Source organism: Lepidochelys kempii, chromosome 27 (assembly GCF_965140285.1).
Source record: "Lepidochelys kempii isolate rLepKem1 chromosome 27, rLepKem1.hap1, whole genome shotgun sequence".
Classification (NCBI taxonomy): domain Eukaryota; kingdom Metazoa; phylum Chordata; order Testudines; family Cheloniidae; genus Lepidochelys; species Lepidochelys kempii.
In genome coordinates, this window is record NC_136406.1 from 15,067,282 (window position 1) to 15,095,161 (window position 27,880).

At 53.0% G+C, this 27,880-nt stretch overlaps 2 protein-coding genes across 11 annotated transcripts in view; both read left to right on the top strand.

Annotated features, from left to right (window-relative positions):
- STARD3 (StAR related lipid transfer domain containing 3) overlaps positions 1-14,849 on the top strand; it is a 38,408-nt gene extending 23,559 nt beyond the window's left edge. For 7 of the 10 annotated variants that reach the window (XM_073326174.2, XM_073326172.1, XM_073326171.1 and 4 more), the window contains 13 exons: positions 3,750-3,827; positions 4,137-4,214; positions 4,312-4,365; positions 4,467-4,584; positions 5,604-5,702; positions 6,462-6,517; positions 7,501-7,593; positions 8,379-8,441; positions 9,373-9,480; positions 10,012-10,091; positions 10,527-10,631; positions 12,387-12,480; positions 14,251-14,849. In XM_073326174.2, coding sequence (XP_073182275.1) covers positions 3,750-3,827; positions 4,137-4,214; positions 4,312-4,365; positions 4,467-4,584; positions 5,604-5,702; positions 6,462-6,517; positions 7,501-7,593; positions 8,379-8,441; positions 9,373-9,480; positions 10,012-10,091; positions 10,527-10,631; positions 12,387-12,480; positions 14,251-14,355 — 1,131 coding nt within the window. In that variant the 3' untranslated portion in view covers positions 14,356-14,849. The remainder of the gene's footprint in view (positions 1-3,749; positions 3,828-4,136; positions 4,215-4,311; positions 4,366-4,466; positions 4,585-5,603; positions 5,703-6,461; positions 6,518-7,500; positions 7,594-8,378; positions 8,442-9,372; positions 9,481-10,011; positions 10,092-10,526; positions 10,632-12,386; positions 12,481-14,250) is intronic. The other 3 variants (XM_073326175.1, XM_073326180.1, XM_073326181.1) reach the window with 3 other exon arrangements.
- Positions 14,850-19,347: 4,498 nt separating this feature from the next.
- LOC140903893 (melanoregulin) lies at positions 19,348-22,786 on the top strand. The gene is made up of 5 exons (XM_073325833.1): positions 19,348-19,418; positions 20,715-20,874; positions 21,728-21,818; positions 22,209-22,372; positions 22,568-22,786. The coding sequence occupies exons 1-5, from the start codon at positions 19,348-19,350 to the stop codon at positions 22,784-22,786; spliced, it is 705 nt and encodes a 234-aa protein (XP_073181934.1).
- The last annotated feature ends 5,094 nt before the right edge of the window (positions 22,787-27,880 follow it).

A 27,880-nucleotide genomic window follows, 5' to 3' on the forward strand; every position in this document is an offset into this window, starting at 1 on the left:
CCAAGTCAGTAGCAAGTAGTCTGGAATCATTGCAGCACAAAGCATGTCAGTGAATGGTCCTGGGTTTTGGTCACATTCAAGCAACATTCAGTCTGTATCTTTCTGTGTTAGCCTCAGGAGAGTGATATCATTCATGGTCACCTGGCTGAAATGGGGGAATTTTCGTAAGCGAACAGTCAAAGGACCCTGTTCATGCTGGGTTGTTTGCGCTTGGCTAAAAGGGATCATCCCAGAGAATTCCCACGCGGTGGGGGGAGGGGTGAAGGGATCATCCCAGAGAATAGCCAAATGGTGGGGTGTGGGAAGGTGTGTGCTTCACATCCACCCGAAAACTGCAGCCCTTCCTTTTAAATGTGAAACCGAACTGGCATTGCTTGCTATGGGAAAGGATGGCGCTGCAGTTTGAAACTATTCCCACATGTTATGAAGGTGTAAGAAGCCAACCCCGCGTACCAAAAGGCTTACCATGGCTGCCTGGAAACCGAATTCTGTTGCCCAGCCATTTGTGATGTGTCACCATATCAGCAGGCGCTCAATATAAAAGGCAAAATGCGACCTTCTACCTAAAGCACATGTGCTGTCTGCTGTGAATTGCTTGATTCACTGTGAAAGAGTCTCCCTTTTGTTCTCAGAAATGTATCATCTTAAATTTTACTCTCCCTTTTTATCCCCACCTCCCCTCCCAGGTGCAAATGTTTCTGTGCTCCCCATATCGTCTCCGTCCCTGAGGTTATCGCAGATTAGAAGGCAAAAAAAAATGCACGTGTGATGACATGTTTTCAGAGCTCATGCGTCCTCCCGCACTGATAGGACAGCTTAATGCATGGAGGCATTCAGTGGCAGAGGCCAGGAAAGCATTAAGTGAGCGTGAGGAGCAAAGGCAGGAGGCGATGCTGAGGCTAATGTGGGAGCAAACAGACATGATGAAGCGTCTGTTGGAGCTGCAGGAAAGCCAACAAGAGCACAGACCCCCGCTGCATCCATTGTATAACCTCCTGCCCTCCTCCCCAAGTTCCATATCCTCCTCACCCAGATGCCCAAGAACGCGGTGGGGAGGCTCCGGGCACCCAGCCACTCCACTCCAGAGGATGGCCCAAGCAACAGAAGGCTGTCATTCAAACAGTTTTGATTTGTAGTGTGGCTACAATAAGCAATGTGGCTTTGTCCTTCCCTTCTCCCACACCCCACTCCACCCAGGCTACCTTGTCAATTATCTCACTTCTTTTTTTAATTAATAAAGAAAGAATGCATGGTTTCAAAACAATAGTTACTTTATTTCCTTTGCCAACTGTGATCGAAGGGGGGAGGGTGGTTGGCTGGCTTACAGGGAATTAAAATCAACAAAGGGGGCAGGTTTGCAGCAAGGAGAAACACACTCAACTGTCACACAGTAGCCTGGCCAGTCATGAAACTGGTTTTCAAAGCCTCTCTTGATGCATAGCGCGCCTAGCTGTGCTCTTCTAATCGCCCTGGTGTCTGGCTGCTCAAAATCAGCCACCAGGTGATTTGCCTCAACCTCCCACCCCATCATAAATGTCTTCCCCTTCCTCTCACAGATATTATGGAGCACACAGCAAGCAGCAATAACAATGGGAATGTTGATTGCGCTGAGGTCTAACATAGTCAGCAAACAGCGCCAGCGAGCTTTTAAACATCCACAGGCTCATTTTACCACCATTCTGCACTTGCTCGGCCTATAGTTGAACTGCTTCTTACTACTGTCCAGGCTGCCTGTGTACGGCTTCATGAACCATAGGAGCAAGGGGTAGGCTGGGTCCCCAAGGATAACTATTGGCATTTCAACATCCCCAATGGTAATTTTCTGGTCTGGGAAGTAAGTCCCTTCTTGCAACTGTTTGAAGAGCCCGGAGTTCCTAAAGATGCGAGCGTCATGCACCTTTCCCAGCCATCCCACGTTGATGTTGGTGAAACGTCCCTTATGATCCACCAGTGCTTGCAGCACCATTGAGAAGTACCCCTTGCAGTTTACGTACTAGTTGGCAAGGTGGTCTGGTGCCAAGATAGGGATATGCGTTCCGTCTATCGCTCCACCCCAGTTAGGGTACCCCATTGCAGCAAAGCCATCCAGTATGACCTGCACATTTCCCAGAGTCACTACCCTTGATAGCAGAACTTCAGTGATTGCCTTGGCTACTTGGATCACAGCAGTCCCCACAGTAGACTTACCCACTCCAAACTGATTCCCGACTGACTGGTAGCAGTCAGGCATTGCAAGCTTCCACAAGGCTATTGCCACTCGCTTCTCAACTGTCAGGGCAGCTCTCATCTTGGTATTCCTGGGCTTCAGGGCAGGGGAAAGCAACTCACAAAGTTCAAGGAAAGTGGCCTTAATGCATGCAAAAGTTTCGCAGTCACTATGAATCATCCCATACCCGCGACACTATGCGGTCCCACCAGTCTGTGCTTGTTTGCCGGGCCCAGAATCTGTGTTCCACTGTATCAACCAGCCCCACTGCCGCTATGATATCCCAATTGCCACAGCCCGTGCTTTCAGGAACGTCTGTGTCCATGTCCTCATCACAATCGTCCTCGTGCTGGCATCTCTTAGCCCGGTTCTGCACATTCTCCAGGATAATGTGCGAGGGGTTTACAATGCTCACAACAGCAGCAGTGAGCTGAGCAGGCTCCATGCTTGCCATGGTATGGCGTCTGCACAGGTAGCCCAGGCAAAAAGGTGCGAAACGATTGTCTGCTGTTGCTTTCATGAAGGGAGAGGCGACTGATGACATGTACCCAAAACCACCCGCGACAATGCTTTTGCCCCATCAGGCATTGGGAGCTTAACCCAGAATTCCAATGGGCAGCGGAGACTGCGGGAACTATGGGATAGCTATCCACAGTGCACCACTCTGTTAGTCGATGCTAGCCACGGTATTGAGGATAAATTCCGCCGACTTAATGCGCTTAGTGGGGACATACGCAATCGACTGTATAAAATCGATTTCTAAAAATTGACTTCTATAAAATTGACCTAATTTCATAGTGTAGACCTAACCTTAGTGTACTTCTCTGTTAGCGTTGGAATGCCTGTTAATAGGTATCATCTGAGAACAGATCTGAAGTAGTCTTGAAGAGATCTTGTATGGAATAACTTGTAAAAGAAAAGGAATATTTATGTAGACAACGCCCTGTGGAAGCATCATCAATCACACAACCTTCCGAGTTCTTTCTTCGTCAATGGTCCTTTAAGAAAATCAGTTGGTTTTTTTTTTTTTCAATCCCATTCACACGCTTCCAATAACTGGATCCGAAAAGAAAATGTTTGTTTGAAATCCTGCAGGTCAAAGTGGCTGCTTATTCCGTGAGTGTGGGATTGCAAGAGGTCCTTGGTTAGCATCAGGAATCAAGTGGAAAAAAGACACACAAGCAGTTTTCTTAAGGAAGCTGGTTTTCAGTGACTGAGATTTTTGTTTTTAAATCAGTGGGTTTAAATCCGTGGGTGTTTTTTCAATACCTTCTAGTACCCAAGCACTTTCTTAAAGCATCTACATGCTGTTCCTGCTCTGTGTTACTTGCATGTGAAACAGACAGTGAAATGGAAGTGAAATGAAGTGTTGCATACGTTCATGGCTAAACATTTGCTGATGAGTCCACTTACGCATTCAGCAGACAGCCCTGATACCTAACTTGAGCTAACTAATGTTTTAAACAGAACTGTCTGATTTTTATCCTCTTTAGTTTATCTCTGCACTCAACATTTCTCTGTTTCTATTCTCTCTAACCCTCAGACCAACAATGGCATTCAGAAGAACTTGGAAATCGAAATCATTGAGTACCAGTTTAAAACCTCATTCTTTGATATATTTGTAAGTATGCTAAAAAGCCAAAGGGAAAGACATTTCTCTCTAAGATAGAGGCAAGATGGCTTAATGGATAGGGCACTGGACGGGAATTCAGAAGCCCTGATTTCTGTGCCTAGCTCTGCCACTGACCTGATGAGGGACCTTGGGCCGTTCACCTCCCACCTCTTGTCTTGACTATTTAGCTAGTCCATGCCTGAAGATCTTACTGTGGCTTGCTCTGTCAGTGTGGCACCCTGCATGATCAGTTCGGCGTGAGTGTAACAGAAATAATAATTACTCTCTCCTTATCTGTGCCTCTCTTGTTTTTTAAAGGTCTTGGCTTTTTTCCGGTTTTTTGTGTTACTTCTGGGCTATGCACTCTTAAAACTGCGCCACTGGTGGGTCATCGCGGTAAGGAATCCATTTTCTGTTGTTGATGTATTGGACTTTGTCTCTCTTTAAACTGAAGCTGGCATGTAGATGTGTGTAACCATCTTCCCTTTTCCAGTTCACTACACTGGTGTCCAGTGCCTTCCTCATCGTGAAGGTCATCCTCTCGGAGGTCAGTTGCTCTCAAGGGCTCTAATGGGAGATTTTGTTTTGTCTCATGGTGTGACTTCCCTGCTTGTGTAAACTCCCTGTGGTTTTCTTTTTCTCCCCCAGCTGCTAGCCAAGGGGGCTTTTGGGTACTTACTTCCCATCGTCTCTTTCGTTATCGCCTGGCTAGAAACTTGGTTCCTGGATTTTAAAGTCTTATCTCAGGAGGCGGAAGAGGAACGATGTAAGTCACTTTCCCTTTTCACGGCTGGAGCAAACAAACCGGCCGGGGCTTTGGCAGCAGCTTGTCACCAGGTGGTGTGTGGGAACCAGGATTAAAAGTGATCTCCAGGCAGGTTGTGGAGATCAGTTGCCTCGTCTGACTTGATTATGGTCAAGGGAGACCATACCAACTACTAAAAGGACCCTTACTGTAAAGAAGACAGGTAGAACGAGAACCAGTGGCTGGAAGTTTAAAGTCGGGCCAATTCAAATTAGAAATAAGACCTCACTGTTTAACAGTGCGGGTGATTAGCCACTGGCACAGTCTCCCAAGAGCAGAGTTGGGACCGCATGCCCTTCTGGAAGAGATGCTTTAGCCAAACCCTTGTTGTTGGGATCAACACAGGGGAGACTGGCTGAAATTCTCCAACCTGGGCTATATAGGAGCTCATGTGCTCATCCCAAGGTCCCACTCTGACCTGTAACTCTCCAGTTCTCGTGGCCGTGGTTGCAAAAGGAGCTTCTCCTCTCGCTCTCGTCTTCCCAACCAGAAGAGTGTAGGGGGGGAAATGGCGGCGTCTAAACCAGGAAGAATTTGTCTAGTGAGACTTGATCACAAATGTATTGGTGGGCTGGGAAAAACCAGAGGATGTTTGGGTCTTGTGAGGAGGTTTTAAGATGAAAAATGAGCAAGTGTTTAATGCCTCTATTGGATTAAGAGCGTGTTCTGGATTGCTTCGAGGGAAAGCTCTTATTTAATTAGGCGCTTAATCACCTTTGGATTTGACAGGGAAAAGAGTTCATTGATCTCCATGCAGATAAAGTGCTGTGTCTGAAATGAAAAGTGAGGGAGCAGGGACTGAAAGCTCCTTCTAGGCTGGGCTGTGTGTCCCAGAGACAGCCCGGCTCCCAGTACTGAGCTGTGTTCCAAGCATTAGATAACTGGGTAGCTTAACCTGGAGGAGGAAGGACATGGATGAATGTTAGGAGTAAACTCTGGCTTCTGTATATGTTTACAATTTGTGTCTCTTGGTTCCCTAGGGTACTTGGCAGCGCAGGCCGCAGCCTCCCGCGGCCCTCTGCTCTATTCTGGAGCCCTTTCTGACGGGCAGTTCTATTCCCCTCCGGAGTCCTTCGCAGGTGACGAATGTTTTTGCCTCTTCTTGGCATGCAGTGACCTTTGTATGTGGGTTGAGTTGCTTTCTCAGCTCGTTCCGCTTGCAGGATCCCCTGGGTTTCCTTTTCCCTGTTATTGCCTCTCAAAGTTCCTCGCTGAGCTTTCCCTAATTAGACCGACCTTTTGAGCAGTGTTACAGTACAGTGCCACGAACTCCCCTCTGCTTCCAGCGTTGGGGGCACATTATGTTGTGTAGCTGCTTTTGTGCCCAGCTGTGGGATCAGAATGAGATTGTCAGGAGGTGGAAAAGTAGCCACCTACTTTGCATTTGATGCCTGACTTTCCTGTGCTATCAAAATCCATTCTCAGCTGTGTTTCAACCAAAGCTCCAGGCCTCAGGACACAGGGTTTGAAATGCAAAGTCTGAGGTTGCTCTGGGAAGAGCAAAGGCCTTACCCTGGACACCCAAAAAGCTAGTGTGAACTGCACAGCTTGCTGCAGAAAAGGGTGTTAACCTGGTGGCTTTGGTACATTTTCAGAGGGGATGGCACTAGGGCTGGGGGATTGGAGCATTTCCCATTGTAACCACTCTCGCTTTTCCTATACGAGAACACACCGACTATCCTGCATGGATCTGTGCATTTGGAGAGTGAAGTGGAAAGGGAGGGAGGGCTGACCCGATGAGGGCCCTCCCCTTCATAAAATCATACCAGCAGGATCTCTAGCTTCCTCACAACTCTGCAGGATCTCTAGCGTCCTCACAACTCTGTACCTTTCTTTAGGATCGGATAATGAGTCTGATGAAGATGATGTGGGGAGGAAAGCGTTAACAGCCCAGGTAAATGGAGGAGCGGTGATCTTGCCATTTTAGAGACCCACTTTTGCCCCTGTTGGTTCTGAGCATCTCTCAATGTCTGGTTCTGATGGCTGTCCAATGCATGTTGATATGAGGGTCTGTAATTAGCTAATTACTCCAGCACATACCCATCAAGGTGCTGAATAAATCAAGGGGTTAAAGATCCTGTCCCCTTTCTTCTTCTCCTCTCAGAACCGAAGGTCACAAAATGTTATTTGCTGCCAAGAAACATGGGCAAATCATTCCCTTAGCTGAGCGATGTTGCTCAGGTGCTCTGGGAAAAACAGGTCTGACTCAGTATCCAGTCACCCCTCATTACTGGGAATCATTCGTCTCGTGTGCAGCATCAGTTACTTTCCCCTTCACCCCCCCTCCTGTAGTTAGCTTTTAAAGGCGTCTGTGGCCCTGACAGCAGCTTGTCTCCTTCCTGCTCCCTCCAGTTTCCTTGGTTCTTACTGGTTACCTTTGCTGAAGGAGGAAGGGGGTGTTGACTCCACTATCCTGTCAAATTCCAGCATGGGTAACAGCCTTCTCCCTCCCTAACATCCCATCAGCGTTTCACTTGGACACAGGATTCTTCACGTTGTTTCCAAAACAGCGGGGTAGCTAAGCAGTTGCTGTTTCACCCCAGAGGTGGCTGCAGCTCCGTGGGATTAGAAGTGATCTCATTGTGGCTTGTACCATTTCATCTGGCAAAAATGGTGGGGACTCTCTCAGAAGGAAAGGTATCACAACTGTGGAGAGACACAGCTAGTGTGTCAATGACACACCTAGGGCTAGAATTCTGGCCTGCCAGGTGCAACACGCTTGCCTCTGCCACCCGAGTGGAAGGAGGATATCTGTAGCAGGTGCAGTAGTGGAAAGTCCCTTCCTCTTTTGTTCAGCCACGAGGAGGCAAAATCACTCATTTGCACGCTCAGGATCATTAGTAAAGGGAGCAGTAAATAGATCACGTTTTCTCCTAGGAGAAGGAATATGTTCAGCAAGGCAAAGAAGCAATGGAGGTTGTGGATCAAATCCTAGCCCAGGAGGAAAACTGGAAATTCGAAAAAAACAATGCAAGTATTTCCCTTCTTTGCCTGCAGAAAGCATGGAGGGGTTAGCACAGACTGCAGAACGGTGGGGCTTTCCGAACCTGGTTACGCCATGAAAAATTAACAAGCGTTACAATGACATGATTGAATTAGGAATCTTATTCCAGTTCAGTTAAATGTAAATCGCCTCTTATTTAATTAGACGTTCAATTACCTTCCTGTTTGACAGGAGAGGGAACCCATCAGTCTTTCCCCCCAGCCACAGGCGGGCGGAGGAGTGTGGTTAGCCTTTAATTGCAGTTATGGTGTGGAACTGCAGATGACTGAGTGGGAAAGGATCAAAGACATTTGTTGGTAAAATAAGGGAGTGAGTGGTGCCATCTTGAAAACCACCATACCCAGCATTAAGGGAGCTGTCACATGCAATAGACTCCTCCCCTTTGCTATGCATCCAGCTACAGATTCATCCCATTTCTGTGTCTTGTCACGTGTATGCCACAGCGTGTTGCATTCTGTCTGCAGCCATCTGTACATGTGGATTTTTGGAAGCGTGTTAAAATTCAGCTGGAGACAGTCTTCACTTCCTGTCCTAAACTTGCTGCGGACTGTTGATCTGTACTTTTAAAAGGTCCCGCCATGGAGGGGGTTGCGTTTCAGGGCTGACTCTAGCCATGGCAGTGGGTCTGCCCGTTGTGCAGCTTGGCTCATGACACAAGTCTCAAATGTGCTTGGAGATCCTGGGGTGCAAGGTGCGACCGGCGTGTAAAGGATTGTGCATGTGAAGTGTGACTTGACTCTCTCTTGCGCAGGAGTTTGGCGATGTTGTTTACACCATTGAAATTCCTTTCCATGGCAAGACCTTTATTTTAAAGGTAAGGACTTCTGGCCTCTACCTCCTTGCTTGGTAAATTGCAGCTTTGTTGTAGGGGCATAATCCCCAGGCAGTAACTCTGCTTAATGCCCAGCACAGCTGGTCCCTCATGCTCTTCTGTGGCTCCAGAAATACGGGTCAAACTGCAAAGCCCGTTCTACTTGTTGGTGGGACTTTCAGTAACACAACTCTGCTGCATGCTTACACTGAGCTCTGTTCTACAGCCTGGATAACGCCCGGGCTTGCCATCTAAAACTAGATTGATCCAACCCCCCACAAATACGCTGGGGTCCAATGGCAGAAAGCTGGACCAGGTGACGAAAGAATCCTGTTCCAACCACAGCTTCCAGAACTACAATAAGATAGCAACTGCCCGTCCACCAAGATCAGGGTTGATCCCACTTCAGATGCAATCTGGCATTAACAGATGTTGTTAGGAAGTGACTCACTGTAGTGGTTTGGCTATAAACAATCTCTTAGTGAAGGCCTATTGCCGTGGTGACTTTTCTTTGTGTCGGTACATATGTTGCCAGAACTGCCCATGAAAAGACTCTAATGAACGGAGATCTGGGTGACCCCATGTTACTGCATTATCCCTCTGCCTCTAAAGACTCACACGAGACTGCAGATGAAGGCGAGTGTTTCATTTTTGCTGACGCTCTTAGTAGCCTTCCATGAACCTCCTGAAACAGCTGCCCGCTTCAGTATAAGCGGTAGACGCCAGAGTAGCCCAGGGGTGGAATAGCTGGCATTGCTCTGTTCAGGATGGAGGTACGCTATTCCTGTCTGCACTGTCTGGCTCCAGCCAGTTCTTCTGCTATCGCTTCTCATGAGCACTTGTTTCACTCAATTGGTTGTCCCTTGTGATCTTTATCTTGTGCTGTTGAATACACGCTCCAGGGAAGGCAGCTGGGGCAAACTGAACTGTCAAGTCCTTTTCTCAGGCCTTCATGCAGTGTTCTGCTGAAACAGTCTACCAGGAGGTGATTCTCCAACCTGAGAGGATGATCCTGTGGAATAAAACAGTGGCAGCTTGCCAGGTAAGTGCTTTGTGATGGTGGCATTTTAATAACCCTCTGGAGTTGGAACTTCGCAGCACAGAACCTACTGCATGCCGTGCCTGGCCCTACAGGAGCTGGAGGCATGGCTGCATTTGAATACCGATGCATTGCTCATCCAGGCGGTCTGAACGTTCTGAAGTAGCTAGTTGCACCAAAAGCCTGTCTGTACGAAAGCCCTAGGGAGGCACAGAGCCAAGGTCATTCTCGCTGCCCTGGCTTGGAGGAGCTTACTCACCCTAGGCAGTTGCTGTGTCCAGGATGCGAAGGAAATGCCTGCTCGTTATACAGAAGGGCAGAGCAGACCATTCTCAACACCAGAAGGTGAACGTGGTCATGCTAATGCTGAACTCTCCAAGGCTTGTATTTGTCAGATCTGCCGCTAAAGGCTCTTCACTTGTTTTGGATCCATGGGCAATTTTGAGGGAGGCTCCTTATTCCTAGCTGTTGGCATGTACAGATCCACAGGCAGGTGAGAGGAAACATCTCTTATTCTGTCCTCCTTTCACTCAGATCTTACAGCGGGTTGAAGATAACACCATTGTCTCGTACGACATTGCAGCAGGGGCTGCAGGTGGTGTAGTGTCACCCAGGTGAGTTTATTCCGCTCCGGAGCCTAGTCCACCAAGCACCTAGAACACATCAAGGAGATTTTGTGTGAGGGAGCTCCAGGCCAGCCATCTTACTCATGAAGCATACCATGGGTCCAAGAGGGCATTTCTACCTGCCCTATGGGTGGGTAACGTAGTGTAGTATGTAGTGTAATGACTTGCCCAAGGTCCTATGCCAAAATCGATAGTCAAGCCAGGATGAGAACCAGGAGTCTTGGCTCCAAGCCTCTGTGTGAGTCACTGAATACCTGGTCTGTCCCGTTAATAACCATAAATGTACATAGTGTCTCCATGTTAAAATATTTTTGCCACACCTTTTCCATAGGAGTAGATTGAATGTTGGACCTTCCATGTCTGTGCTGTCCTAAAGCTCCCATGCAGACCCCACAGCAGTTGATTTCCCCTTTATTTATGTAGGGACTTTGTAAACGTGCGTCGCATTGAAAGAAGACGAGACCGCTATATTTCCTCAGGGATGTCAACCACTCACGGTTTGAAGCCTCCGCTGTCCAAATACGTCAGGTACGAATTTGGGTTTTGGCTTGGGGAAATGTCTGATTTTTCTTGTAGCACACACTGCTGTATAATAGACGTTCAGTGCACACAGACGCTTGAGTTTAAAAAAAGGGTGGGGGGGCGTTTCTTGTCGCTGTTTAAAGGAAACTGCCACTTTACAAAACCTCTGGCAGCCTGTCTGTCTGCAGAACTGTATTCTACTTCCTGTGTTCCTCTTCCTTTGTTTAAAGAACAATTGGTATGGAATCATCATGTTGCTTAGGAGGTCAGCAGCAGCTCGGGTTGAGGCAGTGGGGGCAGGGTAGGGGGGGGACAACAGATCAAAAACCCTGACCGACTCCACATCCCATCACTGTGGAATTAGCTCTCGCACGGGGACAGTTGCAGCTTCAAAGGGGGAATAAGCAGCTGAACTCATCATGTGTGTTGTTTGTTATGTGTGTGCCCTTTTGTTCTCTCATGCCTGGCCGTAGTTTTAATAAAGGCCTAGGGCACAGAGAGACGGAGCAGGAGGTGTGAACAGAGAGCCCTTCAATACGGAGCCTCTCTCAAAGCACTGGCCAAGGTCTCTGGCATTTCTCTACTCCAAACTACAGTGGCCGGCTGCCTTGTGATGCATTAATTGGGGTCTGAATCTCTTCCAACAAGGCCTCTTTGTTACAGTCAGGCTGTGCCGCAGGTGGCTAGTGACCAGCTCAGCTGCTTCTCTTACTGACTTTGTTTTTCAGAGTAATCTGATTAAAGTAATTGACATTTAACTCACAGGCTCAGTAACTGCCTCAGTCTATTTAGGTGCTGGGGCTTTTCAGGCCTTGAGAATCCTTTTAAGGCCATATCCAGCAGAAATATACGTAGTGTCGCAAAGCAGGAACGTGGTAACACGTGTCTCCTTTTAAACATATCTGGATGGATGGGGCCTTTCGCCTCTTAGTCACAAATCCGGCATGTATCAGTAGGGATCTGTTGGTATCTGCCCCTGCTAAGCAGACCAAGAGGCGTGAAGAGGAAGCTGCCCATGCAGTACCTGCCCTGACCATAAAGGGTTTCATTTGCCACAGCTCTCTTTTCACCAGCACCAGCATTCAAACTGGGTTTGCCTTTCAATATCCAGCAAAGGTAGCACTGGTGAGATGGGCCCCACCAGCAGTCTCCGGAGCAGTGGTTCTCAACCTGCAGCTGTGGCCCATGGAACATCCTCACTGCCATCCAGTGGAGACCTGCATATGGGGCCCACAATGATAAACAGGTTGAGAATCACTGCTCTGGAGGCTGAAGGCGCCCCCAGCCGGTATAGAGAGGAGCCTGCTCGGCCCATCCATGTCTGTGTCTCTGCTGTTGCCAGTGGAGGTAGCAGGGCATGTTGTGATGCCTACTACCCCCCCCCCCCGCCACCCCCAGTCCCTTCACACAGGCCACTGGACCTCGCTTTACTCTTCCAGTGGGAAATAAAAGCTGAAGGTGCAGCATGAGCGGGAATCTCCACATGGCAGCTGAAGATGCGGCGTTCTCTCTGGCAGCAGAGCTAGCGAGCTCCTGCCCGGTTTGTTTCCCGGTTAGGTTTGCCCAAGGCCTGCTCCAGCTCTGACCTCCTGCCTCTCGGCGCACCCAAGCGCAGTGACGGATCATTCGAACGTGCCGCTGGCTTTGTGCTGCATGGGCGCATTCGGGATCCCGGCTGCCTGCCTGTGTATCTGCCCAGTAGCGTACATGTATGTGACATGAAGTCTGCAGAGCCTCATGCTGTGCTGTTCCTTTTCCCAGGGGCGAGAACGGGCCAGGAGGCTTCATTGTACTGAAATGTGCCAGCAATCCCAAAGTGTGCACCTTCCTCTGGATCCTCAACACGGACCTCAAGGTAAAGTGGGTTCCACGTCGGCGTGTGCCTCGCACCCAGCACAGCCGGGGCTCCCCAGAGCACAAGCTGGAGAATCTGGCTCACGGCTCTGCCAGTATTCGCAAGCAGTGAGATCTTGTCTTGCCGTCCCAAAGCTTGCCCACCCTTGTGTCCGTTGCTGCCAATAACCTGTAATAGAAACCGCCTCCCCTCGCATGGAGCAAGGCGCCTTGAACACGTCGAGTGACTCCGAGCTGGAGTTATTGGCTACACTGCTGTGTTTGGTCCCTGCTGTCTGCTCGGGCAAGGGCAGCATACAAAAGAGCTGCCAGCCGGGGTCAGGTGCCGGGGGCTGGTGGGAGGTGAGAAGAGACCCGGCCTGCTGAGCACTCACATTGTTGACGGGGTAACCCTCTGCTGCAGCAGGGAAGCACAAAGTCCTCATTCATCGGAGCGCTTGGCCTGCGCCATCTCCCCCCGCCCCCTCCAAGAGAAGTCAGTCGGCTATTCTGTTGCTCATCACATGACTGAAAAGCACTTCCAAAATCAACCGTCCTGCTAGGGAATCAAACTGGGGGATAGAGCTGAGAGCAGCAGAAACCAGCTGCGCCTCTCACTCGGGCTGTTGGGCCCAGAGCTTTGTGTCTGGGTCTCCTTTATAGGAACTGGCTCTGAAGAAATCAGCTGTTTGCAATGGGGAGTGAAAATCTGCCTAGTTCTGTGAGACAGGCCCTCAGCCACTGCTCTCTGCTGCCTGTGAGGAAGAAACTTCTGTAGCAGCCAAGCTATTCATAATTGTCCATTATACAGCTCTCACCTAACCCCGAGGCATCTGGGGCTAGCCACTGTCTGAGACTGGCTACCGAGCTAGGTGGACCCACTGGTCCAGCCCTCCTGGCATATCCTGTGTCCCTGAAGAAATGCCCGTAAAGAACGGCCTTTAGTGTTGTTCTTTTTGACCAACGTCTAATGCAACAGGGTCCTGGTCAATGACAGGCTACCGGGGTGGTACGGCAGTGCAAATATTTCATAGTACCCTGCAGAACGGTCGCCCACCAAACACCCTCTCAGCCCCTTCCATGCAGTCCCCACGGGGAGAGGCTGGCAAAATCGGCCTTGCCGCATGCCCTCAAAGTTACAAGAGCTGGGCCTTGGTGGGGATCCACACGGGATCCCGTGGTGAATTATTACTACTATTGATGATCTGTTTTGCAGTAGCGTGTAGGAGCCACGGTCACAGACCAGCACCCCACTGCGCAAGGCATTGCACTGCACAAACACAGGAGACAGGCTGCCCCTGCCTCCCCTTCCACCCACAGCCCCCTGCCATTGGGCGAGGACTGGCTTGAATGCCACTGCCGATGGCTACTGCAGCAGTATGGCACAGGGCAGCTGAGGACCCAAACCATGCGGGGTTTTTTATAGACATCAAAACACTTGAAGTTACACCCAAAAGCAGCTCAAAGCAGTTGGGAGCTGTCACTGCTCTTTGCTGTGATTCTCGCCAATCCGCCAGACAGGGCCTGTCCTGTTACCGCACTGATGCAGTTGTTTAAAAAAAGCTCTGAGATGCTCTGGTGAAACCCATCACTCAGTGAAACCCATCTCGAGCAGCCACAGAGACCTGTGCTGGAAACATGGTGGTGGCTTCAAGCGGGACAAAACGAGCAGTGCCTCCGAGAGACGATCCGGAGCGCAGCTTTCCCTAGGATTCAGATGCAGGATAGGAACTATGTACAATCTTAGCCAGCAAAATAAACCCCTGTGTTCCGGTTTGTTGTTTCTCTGTAGGGTCGGCTTCCCCGTTACCTGATCCATCAAAGCCTGGCAGCTACCATGTTCGAGTTTGCATTCCACCTGCGGCAGCGGGTCAGCGAGGTGTCGGGCAGGCCTTGAGCAGCAGCTCGTGACCCTCCACGGGACATCCCTTTGCCCTCTCTCCTTAACACAGAGTGGGGAACAACTTCCAAGAAGCCGGAGCGAGCCTGCCAAGGAGCTGCCTGCGCTTGGAATGCAGACCTCTTCCCTCCCCGCAGGGAGGGCTGCACCAGACCATGTACCAGGGAGGTGGCTATCACTGCAACAATGCTAACTGGAGCAACCTTTGCAGGAATGCAGAAAGGGGGGTGGATGCCTTGAGAGGCCCGAGGGATGCCTCAGTCCCTCCCCACTCCCGCAGATCCCTTTCTCTTCACCCCTCCAATCAAGGATCAAACTAACTGAGCAGCTCTGGGAATCAGTGGAGACTTTTGTGATTTAAACATGTGCCAAACCCCTTTATTGATCACTTTGTTTTCCCTCGCCATACCCAGCGGAGGTGGCCGTTTCTGGCTGGATAAGCCCACCACTGCCCCAATGTCTCCTGTCCTTTTTTAAAAAATTTCTGATAATGGTGTATGACTTTCATTGGTCTGGAGCTCCTGTATTTACCTAAATGCCTTGTGGAGGAGAGGGAAGGGCAGGGCCAGGCATCCCTGTTCATTTTGCTGCTGGAGAATGGTTAAAGTGGGAAATGGAGGAACTCTCGGCACCAGGTGCATGTGACAGCCTTTGCTTCTGATCTGCTGACAGGCATTGCTTTACATGGCATGACTGGTAGCTCACACCCTGTGGGCACTTGGCTACCCCTTGTCATTCCTCAGCTGCCAGGGAGCACACTGATAAAGGTGTCGCCAGGCAGTGGCGGATTAGTTTAGGCACGTGTGGTCCACAAAAGGCTGTGAAATATACCCAGGGCAGAGTCTCTGCAAGTCTAGAATAGCTCTGCAGCCCCAGCTGTGGGCATATCTGGATCTCTGATGTGACTGGGCCCAGGGAAGGGCACCCTGGTAAAAAAAACTATTCAAATAACCACTTCCCCATTTCTTAGTTGGCTCCAGCTCGCGAAGATCTTTCCCTGTTGAGAATTCGTGTCCACCACAAGCTCTGGCGAAGGGCCTCCAACCAGTGGAGCCTTGCCAGGCTTGTTCCATTGCCATAGTTCGCTGACGTAGCAGCCGTGGCCTCTGTGGGTGGGATGCTGGGGAGGAAACGGTTTTAAACTCGGAGAAGGATTGCCTGATTCTAGGAAACCTTTCAGTCCGGGAACAAGCGACCTTGGCAAGTCCCTTTTGGCTGCGTAGGGCAGTCAAAGGAAGGCAATGGCTACTGGCCGCTGAGGCTGTGACCCCATTTTCATAACGAAGTGCAGTAGTCCCCTGCTCTGGGGATAGACTAATACTTATGAGAGGGGAGTGCAGGTGAGGGGGGATGATACAGCCTGGGGGGGGTGGGGGGGGTAAAGAAGAAATACTAACCTCTGCTTGTTCACTAGTTTCGGCGGGGCCTGTAAAAATCAATCTCCATCCTGTTCGTTCAGCTTTTTTAAATCTGAAAACACCGTTAACTCGCTCCCCTAACCCCGATTTCCCCGCGCCACGCACACCAGGACATGAGGCTTTTGAGCGATCGCCTCGACATGAAGCATCTTTTGGGGACCTTGTGCACACACACACACACACACACCCGGGGACTGTGCAGCGAGTTCCAGAGGGTTTATGGTTCTTCCGCGGTGGGGCGGGGGCTCCTCTTGAGCCTGGTTAGAAAGCCTGTCGCTCTAATAACCTGCTGCCTTCCGCCTGGAACCTTTGTACCTTCGTCAAATAAAAACCTACAACAGAGAAGAGCCTCTGACCTGTGTTGCCCAACGTTACACTGCGCCCCACTGTCTCGTCATTTAGGCCTCTGTAAAGCCACCTAACTTGTAAGCTGCTGTAGCCCAGTGGGCATACTTGCATAAGCATGTGCTTACGTGCTTTCCTGGAGCAGGGCCGTACGGCCTGGGGGTGCCTGGAAGAGGTTTACTGGCCAGCTAGAAAGCAGCCCTGGTGCACTGGGAGAATGACAGAAACAAGTTGCAAGTGCTTAGATCTGCAGTAACATGAAGCACGACCGTGAGAGGCAATGGGGCTGCCCTTGCGCCTCAGGTTCGTAGGGTTGGTTCCCTGCTTCAGGCAGTGTGGCGCAGTGGCTAGCGCAGAGAGAATCCAGAGTTCTGTGCCCAGCTCTGCTGTGTGATCTTGGGCAAATCAGTGTCTTCCCCTGGGCCTGGTTTCCCCACTTCTAACCCTTTCCCCATCCTTTGGTTCTGAGTCTGAACACCCGGGAGATAAGAGGGCTCCCATGCACCTTGGCTTGCATCTTGGCAGCTTCTGTCATTGGAGTGCTGGAGATGATGGATCAAATTCGCCCCTGCTTTTTCCAAAAGAGTCCATCTCGGTGGGATCACTGAAGGCTCTGGAACTGCCCCTCTGCGTTTGGCCCATTGGTTCCTGCTCTTTTAAATGAAGCAAAGAACTAAGAAGCCCTAAGCCTGTGAAACAAACCCGACAGCAACTCGGTGAAGAAGCCAGTTCAACCGCACTCAGCAGCGAATCTCTCTTGGGGCTGCGTGAACCCCTGCCCTCATTGTGGCTGGACTGACGCTCCGGGACTTTTCTGCCTGCCTCCCACGCCTGGCTGGTGTTGACAAAGGCAAAAGGCAGCTTGCAAATAGCCGTCCCCTAAAGGGATGAAGCCTTGCTGTGGGGGGAGCAGCAGCGTCCGACCTTTCCCAGGGCCAGCCCTTTTAATCGTATAGTAAAACGCAGAGCCTGTGTAAGCGGGGGAAATGGTTCCGCTATTGTGGGGAACTTTGCTGGCTTATACACATCCCGGTGAAGTGGGCTACCGAAAGGATCTCGCTCCCACTCCCTTTACCCAGACGCCTGCCTGACCTCGGGGGCTCCCCTTCCACTCTCCTGTGTGCCAGAGTCCTCGTAACTCCAACAAGGCTGGGCCCAGGATTTCTGGGGGTCCCGACCCCCAACTGTGTCATGGTCATTTAGAACAGGGGCTAGGGTGTACCCACTCCTGGGTGCTCTCTCTGCACTGGGCACATCCCTGACCCACTGATCATTACATACAGTTCAAAGCAAAAACAATTTATTAAACAGCAACCAAATTTTTAAAAAAAGGAAATAATGGGAAAGATTCAAGGAAACCTGTCACCCCTCTCTGTGGCCCGGGGACGTCACAACCAGCGTCTCAGGAAGGTCAGTGTGTCCCTCCCACGGCCCAGGCCCTGGCTGCGCCGCAGGGAGGCTGCGGGTCGGACACTCGCTCTGGTGGTGGCCTCGCGCTCTCGGGCTCTAGGTGGCAGGACCCTTCTTCCCAGCGTCGCCCCCATCCCGTCGGGGTTACGATCCCCTCCAAGTCTGGCCTGCCAGGTGTCTTGGCTGGGGCGTCTCCCTGCACTGGGCCGGCTGCCCAGGGTCCCCCGCTCGCTTTCCCCAGCTCCTCCCCGCGCCCGGCTCCGGACGGCTCCAGCCCCCTGGGCTGCTTCTCTGGCCGGCGCAGCCCTGCTCCCCCACTCAGCTCGGGCCCCTGCTCTCTCCTTAGCTCAGCCCCGCTCTGTCTGAGTCTGACCCAGGCCATTCCAGCTCCCCCGGAGGACGGGACCCCCGACCTCCTGACTCCCTCATTAGCCCACCCTGTGATTGAGGCTGACCTGGAGCACTGACCTCTCCCCATTGCTCCTGGCGACTGTCAGTCTCAGGGTCCTGATTTCCCATCGACCCTTCCCCTTTCGGTACTAGGAGCTAGCAACCAAAACACCCCCCCTGAGTCGTAGTAAGGGCACACCAGCCCACTTACACCTGCACTGTCCCTGCCGGCTGGGAACGCCCAGCCAGCCGGGCCCTGGCTTACCAACGGGCCTTCAAAGCAGGGCTGACAGCCAAGTGCAAGTCCCACCTACTGCAGATGGGGCCCCACCCTCCCCCTGTCGACATAGGGGTAACTCCGGGGCCAGGGAAAGGCGACGGCCCACCAGTCTAGTGCATCCTGCAGTTCTCTGTCCCCTTGTGTCCCGCTGGAAGGCGGAGTAAAAGGCACACGCCTCCAGCAGGATTCTGATCACCTGGCCCAGGCCCCCTCCGGCTGGGAGCGGGGCCCAGTGGCATCTAGGCAGGGGAAAGTTGCACTGTGCTTTGCTTGGGTGGGTAGAGGGGGTGCAAGGAATTCTTCCACACCCTGGCAGGCACCCAGCTTCCACAGGCCTCAGCATCCCTTTTTGCCCCGGTGTGTGTCGCCAGCGGGGGGTGGGGGGAATGAAGGCCGCTAACAGAGCCATTAGCGTGACATGCCGGCACGGTGCACCTTCGCTCCTTGCTGTGCTCAGCCGTGAATGCGAGGGGAGCGCTGGAGATGGGGGGTTAACGTGACCGTCCCGGTGTGCGGAGAACTCCGTGTGTCACCCGCGCACGCTCATTCATGCCCACGGGCTTCCACCCCGCATGGGGAAGGGGGATTTCTCCAGGAGTAGGTCGGTTTCCGTGGCCCAGACAGTCCTTGCTCTCGGCTGAGCCTGACTGTACTGCCCGGCTGGTAAGCACGGAGTGACCCGTCTGCTAAAGCAACCCCTTTCCCACTGCATCTGAGCAGCTCCCCCCAAGAGGTACTAGGAGAGGGGACATCCCTGGCTTGCGCCCAAATCCCCCAGCCTTCCAGGACCTGGTCATCATGTTCCTGGGCTGGGCCTGGTGTGTATTTACAGCCATTACAGACCACGGGTTTGCTTTCTGCTAGGAAGGAAACAAACCGGCTTTCATTGCCCAGTAACCCCAAGCGATGCAGAGAAGAGCCTCTTTTTTAGCAAGGCTGCGTCCCCCTTGCTTAAGGCTGTGAGCCCTGGTGAGGGGGGATCTCACATGATCAGGGCTTTTGACTTGCATTTTTCTTAAATTTAGAACACACTGAACTTCTCACTCGCTCTCATTCAGAGCCGTTTCTTCGCAGGAGAAGTGTTCGCGGCCCCTTGATGAGACCTCTGCTGCTCCTCTGGGTTTGATTCATACGCGCATTAGGAGAATGGATGTTTGGCACCAGATCTGCTGCTGCTCCTGTGAACAAGAAGAGCCAGAGAACAATCCACTCCTCAGGTATTTATTAATATCAGTAGGGTAGTCAGATTGGAGTCCCGGTGGGCTGGGCGCTGCACGGAGTGAGAGGCAGTCGCTTCTCTGAAGAACTGGATGCAAAAGAGAGCATTATTTGCTTCATTTTAAAGTTGGGGAAACTGAGGCACGGAGCAAGACCGCGACACGCGGTATGTGTGGCTGAGCTCTGAGTCCCGGGTCAGTGCTTTAAACCACGTCCGTCCTTCCCTTCTGTTCGACATCATAGTGAATTCAGCGTTTGCGTCCGGTGCTATGGTAGCAGCCCTGAGAAGCGTAAGGTGTTCTCTCCCACGTGCCTGTCTGAAGCTGCTTGGCACGGCATCCCCGCATGCTGGTCAGCGGCCGCCATGTTCCGCAGCGGGGCCAGCTCCATTTCTGTGCCAGGATCCCGGCCCCGAGTGTGTGTCGGAAGAACTCGGAGCCCTGGGAGAAGCAAGACGTGGCAGCCATGCAGGCATTCATACAAGGATGGAGAAAGACGTGCTCACGGCTGCAGGGCAGACGCCTCTGAACCCCGCTTCCCAATCACCTTTGCTCCTCTTTCCTCTACAATGACGGGGGCTGCTTTGGTGGGGGGCTGATGGGGACAGAGCGGGGCTATCCAGCCAGGCTCCGCTGGGATCGGGATTTGCAGAGGGAACGTTTCCACTGCTGCCAGCACTGAGCGGGATCTCCCTCCCCTTTCAATGTCCCTAGAGCCCCCAGGCGCATCCCCCACAAAGATCTAAAGGGCATTTCAGGCCCCCCCCCTTTTTCTTTTTTTAAAAACACCCGGCACCTGGGTCAGGAAGCCTCGGTTTGAACCTGCCCTGCTGCCCATTTTGGTACCCACCTCCCCCCACTCACCCCTTGCCAGTGCCTGCGAGATTCCTGCTGGCTCGACTGCCTCTTCCAGGTGGGGGTATGAGCTCCCTGCCTCCTTTCTGGTTACCCCCCAGGACCCTGCATTCTCCACCAGGCCACATGAGTGTGCGTGAGGTTTGGGGGGGGTCCCCTTCCCCTTGAGCCACCGGCTCTGGGCTGCCACTGAAGCAGGGTATTGGATGAGCCATTGTTACAACCTGCTTAGCGCCCGCCCGGCTTCCCTCACCCCCAGTCTTGCAGCCAGGGGCTTGGAAGGGAGGGGTCCATGGGGAAAGCTGCCCCACTGCCCAGTAAAGTGGCCCCCTTTGCATGCCAGCGTCTGGCCGAGCCAGCTGGTGCTGCCTAAGGCCTGGGCGCCAGGCTGGGTGCATGCCATGCGCTGTCTCGCCCGGGGCCGCTCTCCTCTCGTTGCAGTGAGATGCTCCGGTACTTCGATCAGCTGGGGAAGCGCAAACGGGCCCAGGCCACCAACCTGTGGAACGAGCCGGTGGACGACACCCACATGGAGCGCGACGACGACCGCGAGCTCTACAACCTGCTGCAGAACCGGGCCAGGCTGCGCCGCGGCTCGGAGGTCGGTGCCCCCGGCCCCTGCTGCCCCTAGGACTCCCTAAGGGCCCCTCTGTGCATGCCTACCCGCAGGGAACTTTCTTCTTCCCTGGGGCTGGAAACGTGTAGGGCTCTGAATGGGGCCCCAGGAGGCCTGGGTGCTATGCCTGGCTCTGCCACTGACCGGTGCTGTGACCTTTGGCAAGTCCTTGTCCCGGCTGCCTCAGTTTCTCCTCCCAGCCTGTCTGCTTAACCTGGGAGCTCTTCAGGGCTGTGGCTGGCAGTGTTTGGGCAACGCCCAACAGAACAGGGCCCTGCTCTCACTTAGCTCCTCTGGGTGCTACTGGACCATAACTCCCTTACAGGAAGGGGATGAGTGAGTGGCCGTGTCAGACCAATGGGAGTGCCCAGCTCGGCTGGATGGGATCTCACCCCAGCTGGCACATCTACCAGGCACTGAAGTGCTCTAGGCTGCTCTGATGCTGGGATCTCAGAGCCTTCACAACACATCTGTACTGTATCCGTGGGGAAACTGAGGCACAGTGAGGCTGGTACTTGGCCACAGTCACATAGTGGAGTAAGGGCTGTAATTAGAATCCAGGCCAGCTGCCTCCCAGCCCCCGCTCTTCTAAACCACGGGCCCCCACTCCCTTCCCAGAGCCAGGAATAGAACCCAGGAGTCCTGGCTCCTGGTCCGCCCCCTGCTGCCCAAAGCAGCACTGTCCTGTGAAACTCCCAGTCAGTCTCCAAGGCCGGGCTGGGACCGTGGCCGTGGACCGATCAGTGGTGCTGGTGCACGGCAGCCATGAGTGGAGGGAGAGGGGGAGAGCTGGTGCCTTGTGGTTTCCGGGGCCTGACCCCCAGTCCCTCCCCCGCAGGGCTACCGACGCCTGAGCTTCGACATCAGCGCCCACCGCCAAATCCGCCGCGAGTTGAAGGACCGCTGGAGGCAGATCCTAGAGGTCCTGGGTACGGCATCCCCTTCCCTGCTGGCGGGGGGGCACGCTTTGCCGGGGCTGAGGGGCTGGGCTGGGCTGGGCCCTCTCGCCGGGAGGCAGTGCAGCTGAGGGGCTTGTTCAGTGGGACGCAGAGCCCAGCACGCACCATCGGACCCAGAGAGCAGGACTCACCCTGCCTCACCCCCGTGGGGGGAGTGTTAATGAGCCCAGGGCGATGGGCTGGTGCCAGGGCAATGCCTGGTCTGAGGGGCTGGCGTCTTCTGCCCTGGGGCTGGAGGGAGTAACTCCTCTAGCGCCTGGTAGCAGTAGTAGGTTCTTATCCCCTCGCAGAGAGGCCCCGCATAGCTCTAGCGAGGGCGAGCGTGGGCTCACAGGCTTCTCTCCTCCCATCCCTGGGCAGGGTTCAGCGGCGAGGCCCACGGCTTGCTCGACATCACCTCCGCGGCCTCCTACAGCTCCCTGAGCCAGCCCCTGCAGGCCCGCCAGCTCCTTGCCGCCCTGGCCGACCAGACCAGCCTCTTCGACCGCCACTGCAGCCTCCCCGAGCGCTACCTCTTCGTCCTGGTGTGTGGGGCGGGGGGGGCAGCTGGCAGGGGTCCCCTTCTCCCCTGTGTCTACAATCCCTCCGTGAGGGATGATGGGCAATTGCTGCTCCCCCCACAGGGGGAGGTGGGTCCCTCCCTCTGGTCATAGCCCCTTGCTTGCCCCTGACCTTGTGCCCCTCCCCATCCCAGCCTGGCTGCGTCTCTCCCTCCCCAGGACCGGCTGCTCGTCCTGGACGCGGGCGATGACTTCCTCTCCGCTGCCCGGCACTACTACCCCCCGGAGGCCGAGGAGGGGCCCTCCAGCGAGGAGGAGCCCCCCAGCCCAGAGGCCACGCTGGTGACGCTGAGCCCGGCGCCCCAAGGCGGGGAGGAAGAGGAGGAGGAGGCCACAGTGATGGATGAAGTGTCCCTGTTGGTCAAGTTGATAGAGTGAGGCCTGCCCTCAGGGCAGCCGGGCTGCTGACTCTGGGCTGAGAGCTGCCTATTTGTTTATTTCAGCCACCTGTTTTGTGTGTGTGTAAACGTACAGTGCCTAGCATGGGAGGGAGGGGGCCTGAAACTGTGTGTTGTGGGGGATATGTACAGTGCCTGGCACGGGAGGGATGGGCCTGATCCCTGACGAGTGCCTCTGGCCCTTACCCCGACCATGACTAACGACTCGCTAGAGCCTGCCTGCCGGGGATGAAGACAGGCCGTTCCCCTTCCCCTGCAGCCCAGCCCGTGGCCGCAGAGGGGCAGCTGGGGCTGGCGTTGCTGCTGTAGGCTTGGATCATGTGTCACTCCCAAGCTGGGGGATTTAGGAGGCGTCTATCTTTGTGCTAGTTCAAAGCATCTCTCCCCCCCCCCCCCCACCGCCCTTTGGCTTTGGCAGCGGCCCCGTGAAGCAGTTAACAAGTCTCTGGTTATGTTGTTTACCCGACCCCTGGCTGTCCATCATCCCCCCCCTTTGCGGCCCGTGCGCCCAGATGAGGCTGCAAAAGAGAGGCGGGTGCTCCCTGCAGCTTTGCCTGGGGAGTCAGCAAGGGGGGCACCAGGCCCGAGGAGGGGTGGGAAAGAGGAGTAGGGCCAGATTGCCTTTGAGGGCTCGTCTAGTTCAGCGGCAGGGAGGGGAGTGGGCGCTGGCGGCCAGCTGGCTAGTCCAAAGGGCAAGCACGTGGTGTCCCCGGGCTCGCGAAAGGTCAGCTGCGCTCTATGCACCAGGCTGGGATTAGCGGCCGCCTCACAGGGCCGGGTTCCAGCCTCCTGGGCGCTAAGGGACAGGGGGAGCTTTGCTGCCTGGCAGGGCAGCTGTGGCATCAAGAGGAGACAAGCAAGGCAGAGGCCGGGGTCAGGACAGGCCATCTCCCCCTCGGCAAAGGGGTCTCCCTGATCTTAGGTGTAGTGGTGTGACTTCTGCCCCGACCCCGGTGCTCCTGCCCCCCTCCCCACTTGACGTGACTCTGTGCAACCGGGCCAAGCTGCCCCAGCTTTGCCTGGCGCTACACCCCCCTGCGTAGCCTGGGGGAGGGGAAGGGGTATTACATGCAGAAGGGGCTCTTACAACCCCTTGACTGGGCACAGGGATTACAGCTCCAGCTTCCGGAGTCATGGGCTGAGAGTTTGGCTTTAAAAAAAAAAAAAGAAAAGAAAAGAAAACCTATTGCGAGTCCTCAAGGATGCAAAGAAAAGTTTGAAAATGTGACCCTGGGGTGTGGGCGGGGGGGGAATATCCCCTCTGCCTGCCTGAGTCTGCAGAGAGCCTAAAACAACAGCCCCAAGAGAGGTGAAATTGGCCCATTCATCTTAACGCTGACAGCTGCCGTCACCCCCTGGAGATGGGACTGTGGGGCACAAGGTGGGTTAAGTCTGGTGCCCCATATTGCCTGGGTGCGGCTATCGTGGCGGTTGAGGTGTCAGTATGGACAGCCGTGGCCCCTGGGCTGTGGGGGGTGGGGGTGGGGCTGGGGCTAGTGCTCTGGGGTAGCCCTTAGCCAGCAGGAATGGCAGCCATGGGGCTATCTGTGCCCCTAGAGCATGAGCCATTGGTACGTCAGCTGACACCCCTGGGCTGGAGGCTGGGAAAGGGATTTCTCTGCACAAAGCCATCAAGGTCCTGCTTTCCAGGCGCTGACAGGCTGCTTAATCACATGGGGGGGGTGCATAGCTGAGATCCACCCCTTGCCATCAAACGAGAGAGGAGGCGGGACTTTGTGAGGGCCCAGCAGGAATGGGGCAGCCAGCGTTACCAGGCCTTCCGGCAGGGCACGGGGATCTTCTGTTCTGGGAGTGGGAAAACCAGCCGGTGGCTTCTGCTGCCCCAGTCAGAGCAGATTCTGTAAGCAAACCGGCAACACCTGCCCCCCCCTTTCCCGTACTGCCCCCCAGCATGGACAGCCCCTGCGCCCCCCTGCACTGGGTTAGCTGTTTGAGCCCAAAGTGCCACGATTCAGCTGTGATCTGCGAGGGGAGGATTGAAACCCACCCCCCCCCCCACACACACACTAATCACATCGGCCTCTATGTTGGTCAGGGGTCAGGAACACGACTGGGCACGGGGCAGAGCGCACAGCGGCTAATCTGTGTCCCAGGGCATTGCCGCGCTGTTTCGGGCCGCACCGGGGCCAGCTGCTCCCAGGGTCAGGTGCGGTTGTTAACTGAGGGTCGGGCATTCCTAGCTAATCCCAGCGGTTCTGCTGGCCCCTCCCCAGGGCAGCCGAGTGTCAAGCTGCTGGGAAGGAGGCCAACTCCCTTCAACAACCTCGCTGGAGTTGGGGGCCCGACAGGGCCATTAGCAGGCCTGTCACTAAGACACCGCCGCAGGGGACGGAGCGGACTGGTTGACAAGAAGAAAAGGAGGACTTGTGGCACCTTAGAGACTAACCAATTTATTTGAGCATAAGCTTTCGTGAGCTACAGCTCACTTCATCGGATGCATTCAGAGGGACACTTGAGGATGTCCTCAGAAATTCATATGTACTGAGTGAAAAACGCAGTGTCAGTCAGAACCCTTGTTTTTAACTTTGTTTTTATGCAATTAAAAATAAAGCCCTATTTATGGGCTCGCTCCGTATGAGAAATATTCAGGTCACAGAGTCAGAAATGTAAAAGACTAGAGCATTACGTGAAAGTGTTATGTAATCCCCAAACTGGTCAGAGACTAAAGTTGATTTCTTCCTGGAGAATGGTGTCTGAATTCTGCCACAAAGACAGCCCAGGTCAGGTTTGAAGTCGATTAGGTCTGTCCTGGGTCATGCTCGTCCTTTGGTGTGATCACAAACAAGCAAAGGAATTCTCACACCTTGCAGATGATGAGCAAGACCACTGTAGACACTTCAGGACTACATGTGAACGTCTCCTTTAATTCCTTGGCGGCACCTAGAACTTCTCCATATTCTTTGCTTAAGTCAGTGGCGTAGCTAGGCATGGAAATTTGGGTGGGCATTTCGGGTGGAGGGGCAATGACTCTGCCAGCTCAGCTTCTCCCCTGATGCCATGCCCTCTTCCTAGCCCTGGTGCCCCCTGGCACAGCTCCGCCTGCCAAGCTGGGCACACACATGGGGCAGCTCAGAATGTGGCAAGGCAGAGCTGCCAGAGTGTAGCTTTCTGGAGGGTGGGCGCAGAGCGCTCTCCTGGATTTCAGATGCTCCGGGCCAGTGTGGCAGACCTACACCCCTGCTCAGATCTGGGTGGCCTGGATGCTAAGTGGGTGGGCCATGGCCCACCTGTGACTGCGCCCCTGCTTTAAGTACAGCCATTTCCATTTTCACCTGCTCAATCCCTAATCCAAGCACGTCAATGAAAGCACCCCGAGATTCCAGTCTCAAGAAGTCTGGAGCTCAGGTGGAGTACATTGCTGACAAGTTTTTGTGTGACTTGGTGTTCTCAGAAAAAAATCTCCTTTGGAATTCACCACTGTGTTCATCAGTCAGTTCATGGTGCATCTGGCGCCACGGAGGCTCACCGACACTTTGACAGCCTGGGAAGTGCTCAGCGACTATGAAATCTTAGCCCTTTTGTGGCACATCTTAATGTTCATCTTTCAAAACAGGGTCATGGATGAAATTGCTGAGGAAAAACCCATCACTTATTCACCGGCAAGTGTGATCAATTCATTCCTTTCGCAAGGTGCATTTGTTCCTTCTGAAGGGCTTTGTTCACAGGAGCAAACACTCAAAACCATTCTTTTAAGCTCAGCTAAGAACAAGAATGTAGATGATTCTGAAACATCCAACAGCCCTCTTGCGTCAGTGGACAAGTTGCCATATCCATCCACAAAAAGTTTGACAGAAGACTCCGAATCGCTTCAAAATTATTGGGGATTATTTCCAAGCCATCTTGTTTCTGTGAGTCTTTGCAGGTGCTGGCTTTGTACGGCACACTCCCGTCATGTCTGCGGAAAAATTCAGCTAGAGACTTACAATTTGAGAACATAACTGGCCCTGCTGAGTTTTTCTCACACAGGAGTGAGCACCCGATGTAATTGGTGATTCAAGCAGTGTGCGTCAGGTATTTGCTTGTTTAATTTCCCATGTAAAAGTATTTGTACGCCGCCTGACGTAAGGTTGGAGCCATCAAAGCAAGAACATCAAGTGTTTTTAGTCAAGACCCAGTTCATGGAGGTCTTTCAACATTTGTTATGTAATAGCTTCGGCAGTGAGGCCATGCAATTGGGCTACTCCCACAAGGACTTTGCCACCAACAGCGTAGCATAAACCAGTGGATAAATTTTCTACAGTCACAGCATCCCTTGTTGTGTCATATTTTAGGACATCACCGTTTTTCTGAATATCTTCAACAATATATTTCAAAACCATCTTCATAATATCAGTGTTGTCATTCTGAATTTCAGCAGCGTGTGAAATTGTTCGCATTGTTCGGAATGGTTTGCCGCGCACCCTTGACTTCTGGATCGTGTCCCGCAATAAGTTTAAGTAGGTTGATGACAATTCCTGATGAATTGTTCGGAGTAAGATCTATCACCGCAAACTGCATGACTTTTGCCAAGGTTTTTAAATACTACCTGTTTCTTTCCATTTTGTGAGGGTGACACCAAAGCAGCCAGTGTGGCACCTGAAAAAGGAAGCTGTGATCAAATTAAATATAAAAATCAAATTCATAACTGCAGAATGTTCTCGAGCAAACAAACACACGGAAATAATAAAATCAGAACATTTTTTGTGTGCTGGATCTTACAATCAAGTTGTGGAGCTTTCCTCCAAGCGCAAGGATTGAAAGTTTGTAGATGCTGATGAAGAGCTGGTTTTCAAAGGCTGGTTTGGTTTTTTGTCCTCTTGGCCTGGTGACTCATAGTTAAAATTTTCTCCTTTCGTAGTTTCCCACAATTAGGATTTTATTTTCACTTTCACGTTGTTTCCGTGTTTTCCCATTAACTTTAATGGTTCACCAGGGTCTGTTCCTAGGTTGTACAATCCTATTTGGAGCTAGTCCTGGCCCATTGGGGCGGCATCCCTCCCGGTCCCTGATTGCTTCTCCACCCTGTATTAGTGGGGTTTAGCAGCACAAATTATGAGCAGTTTTATATACACAA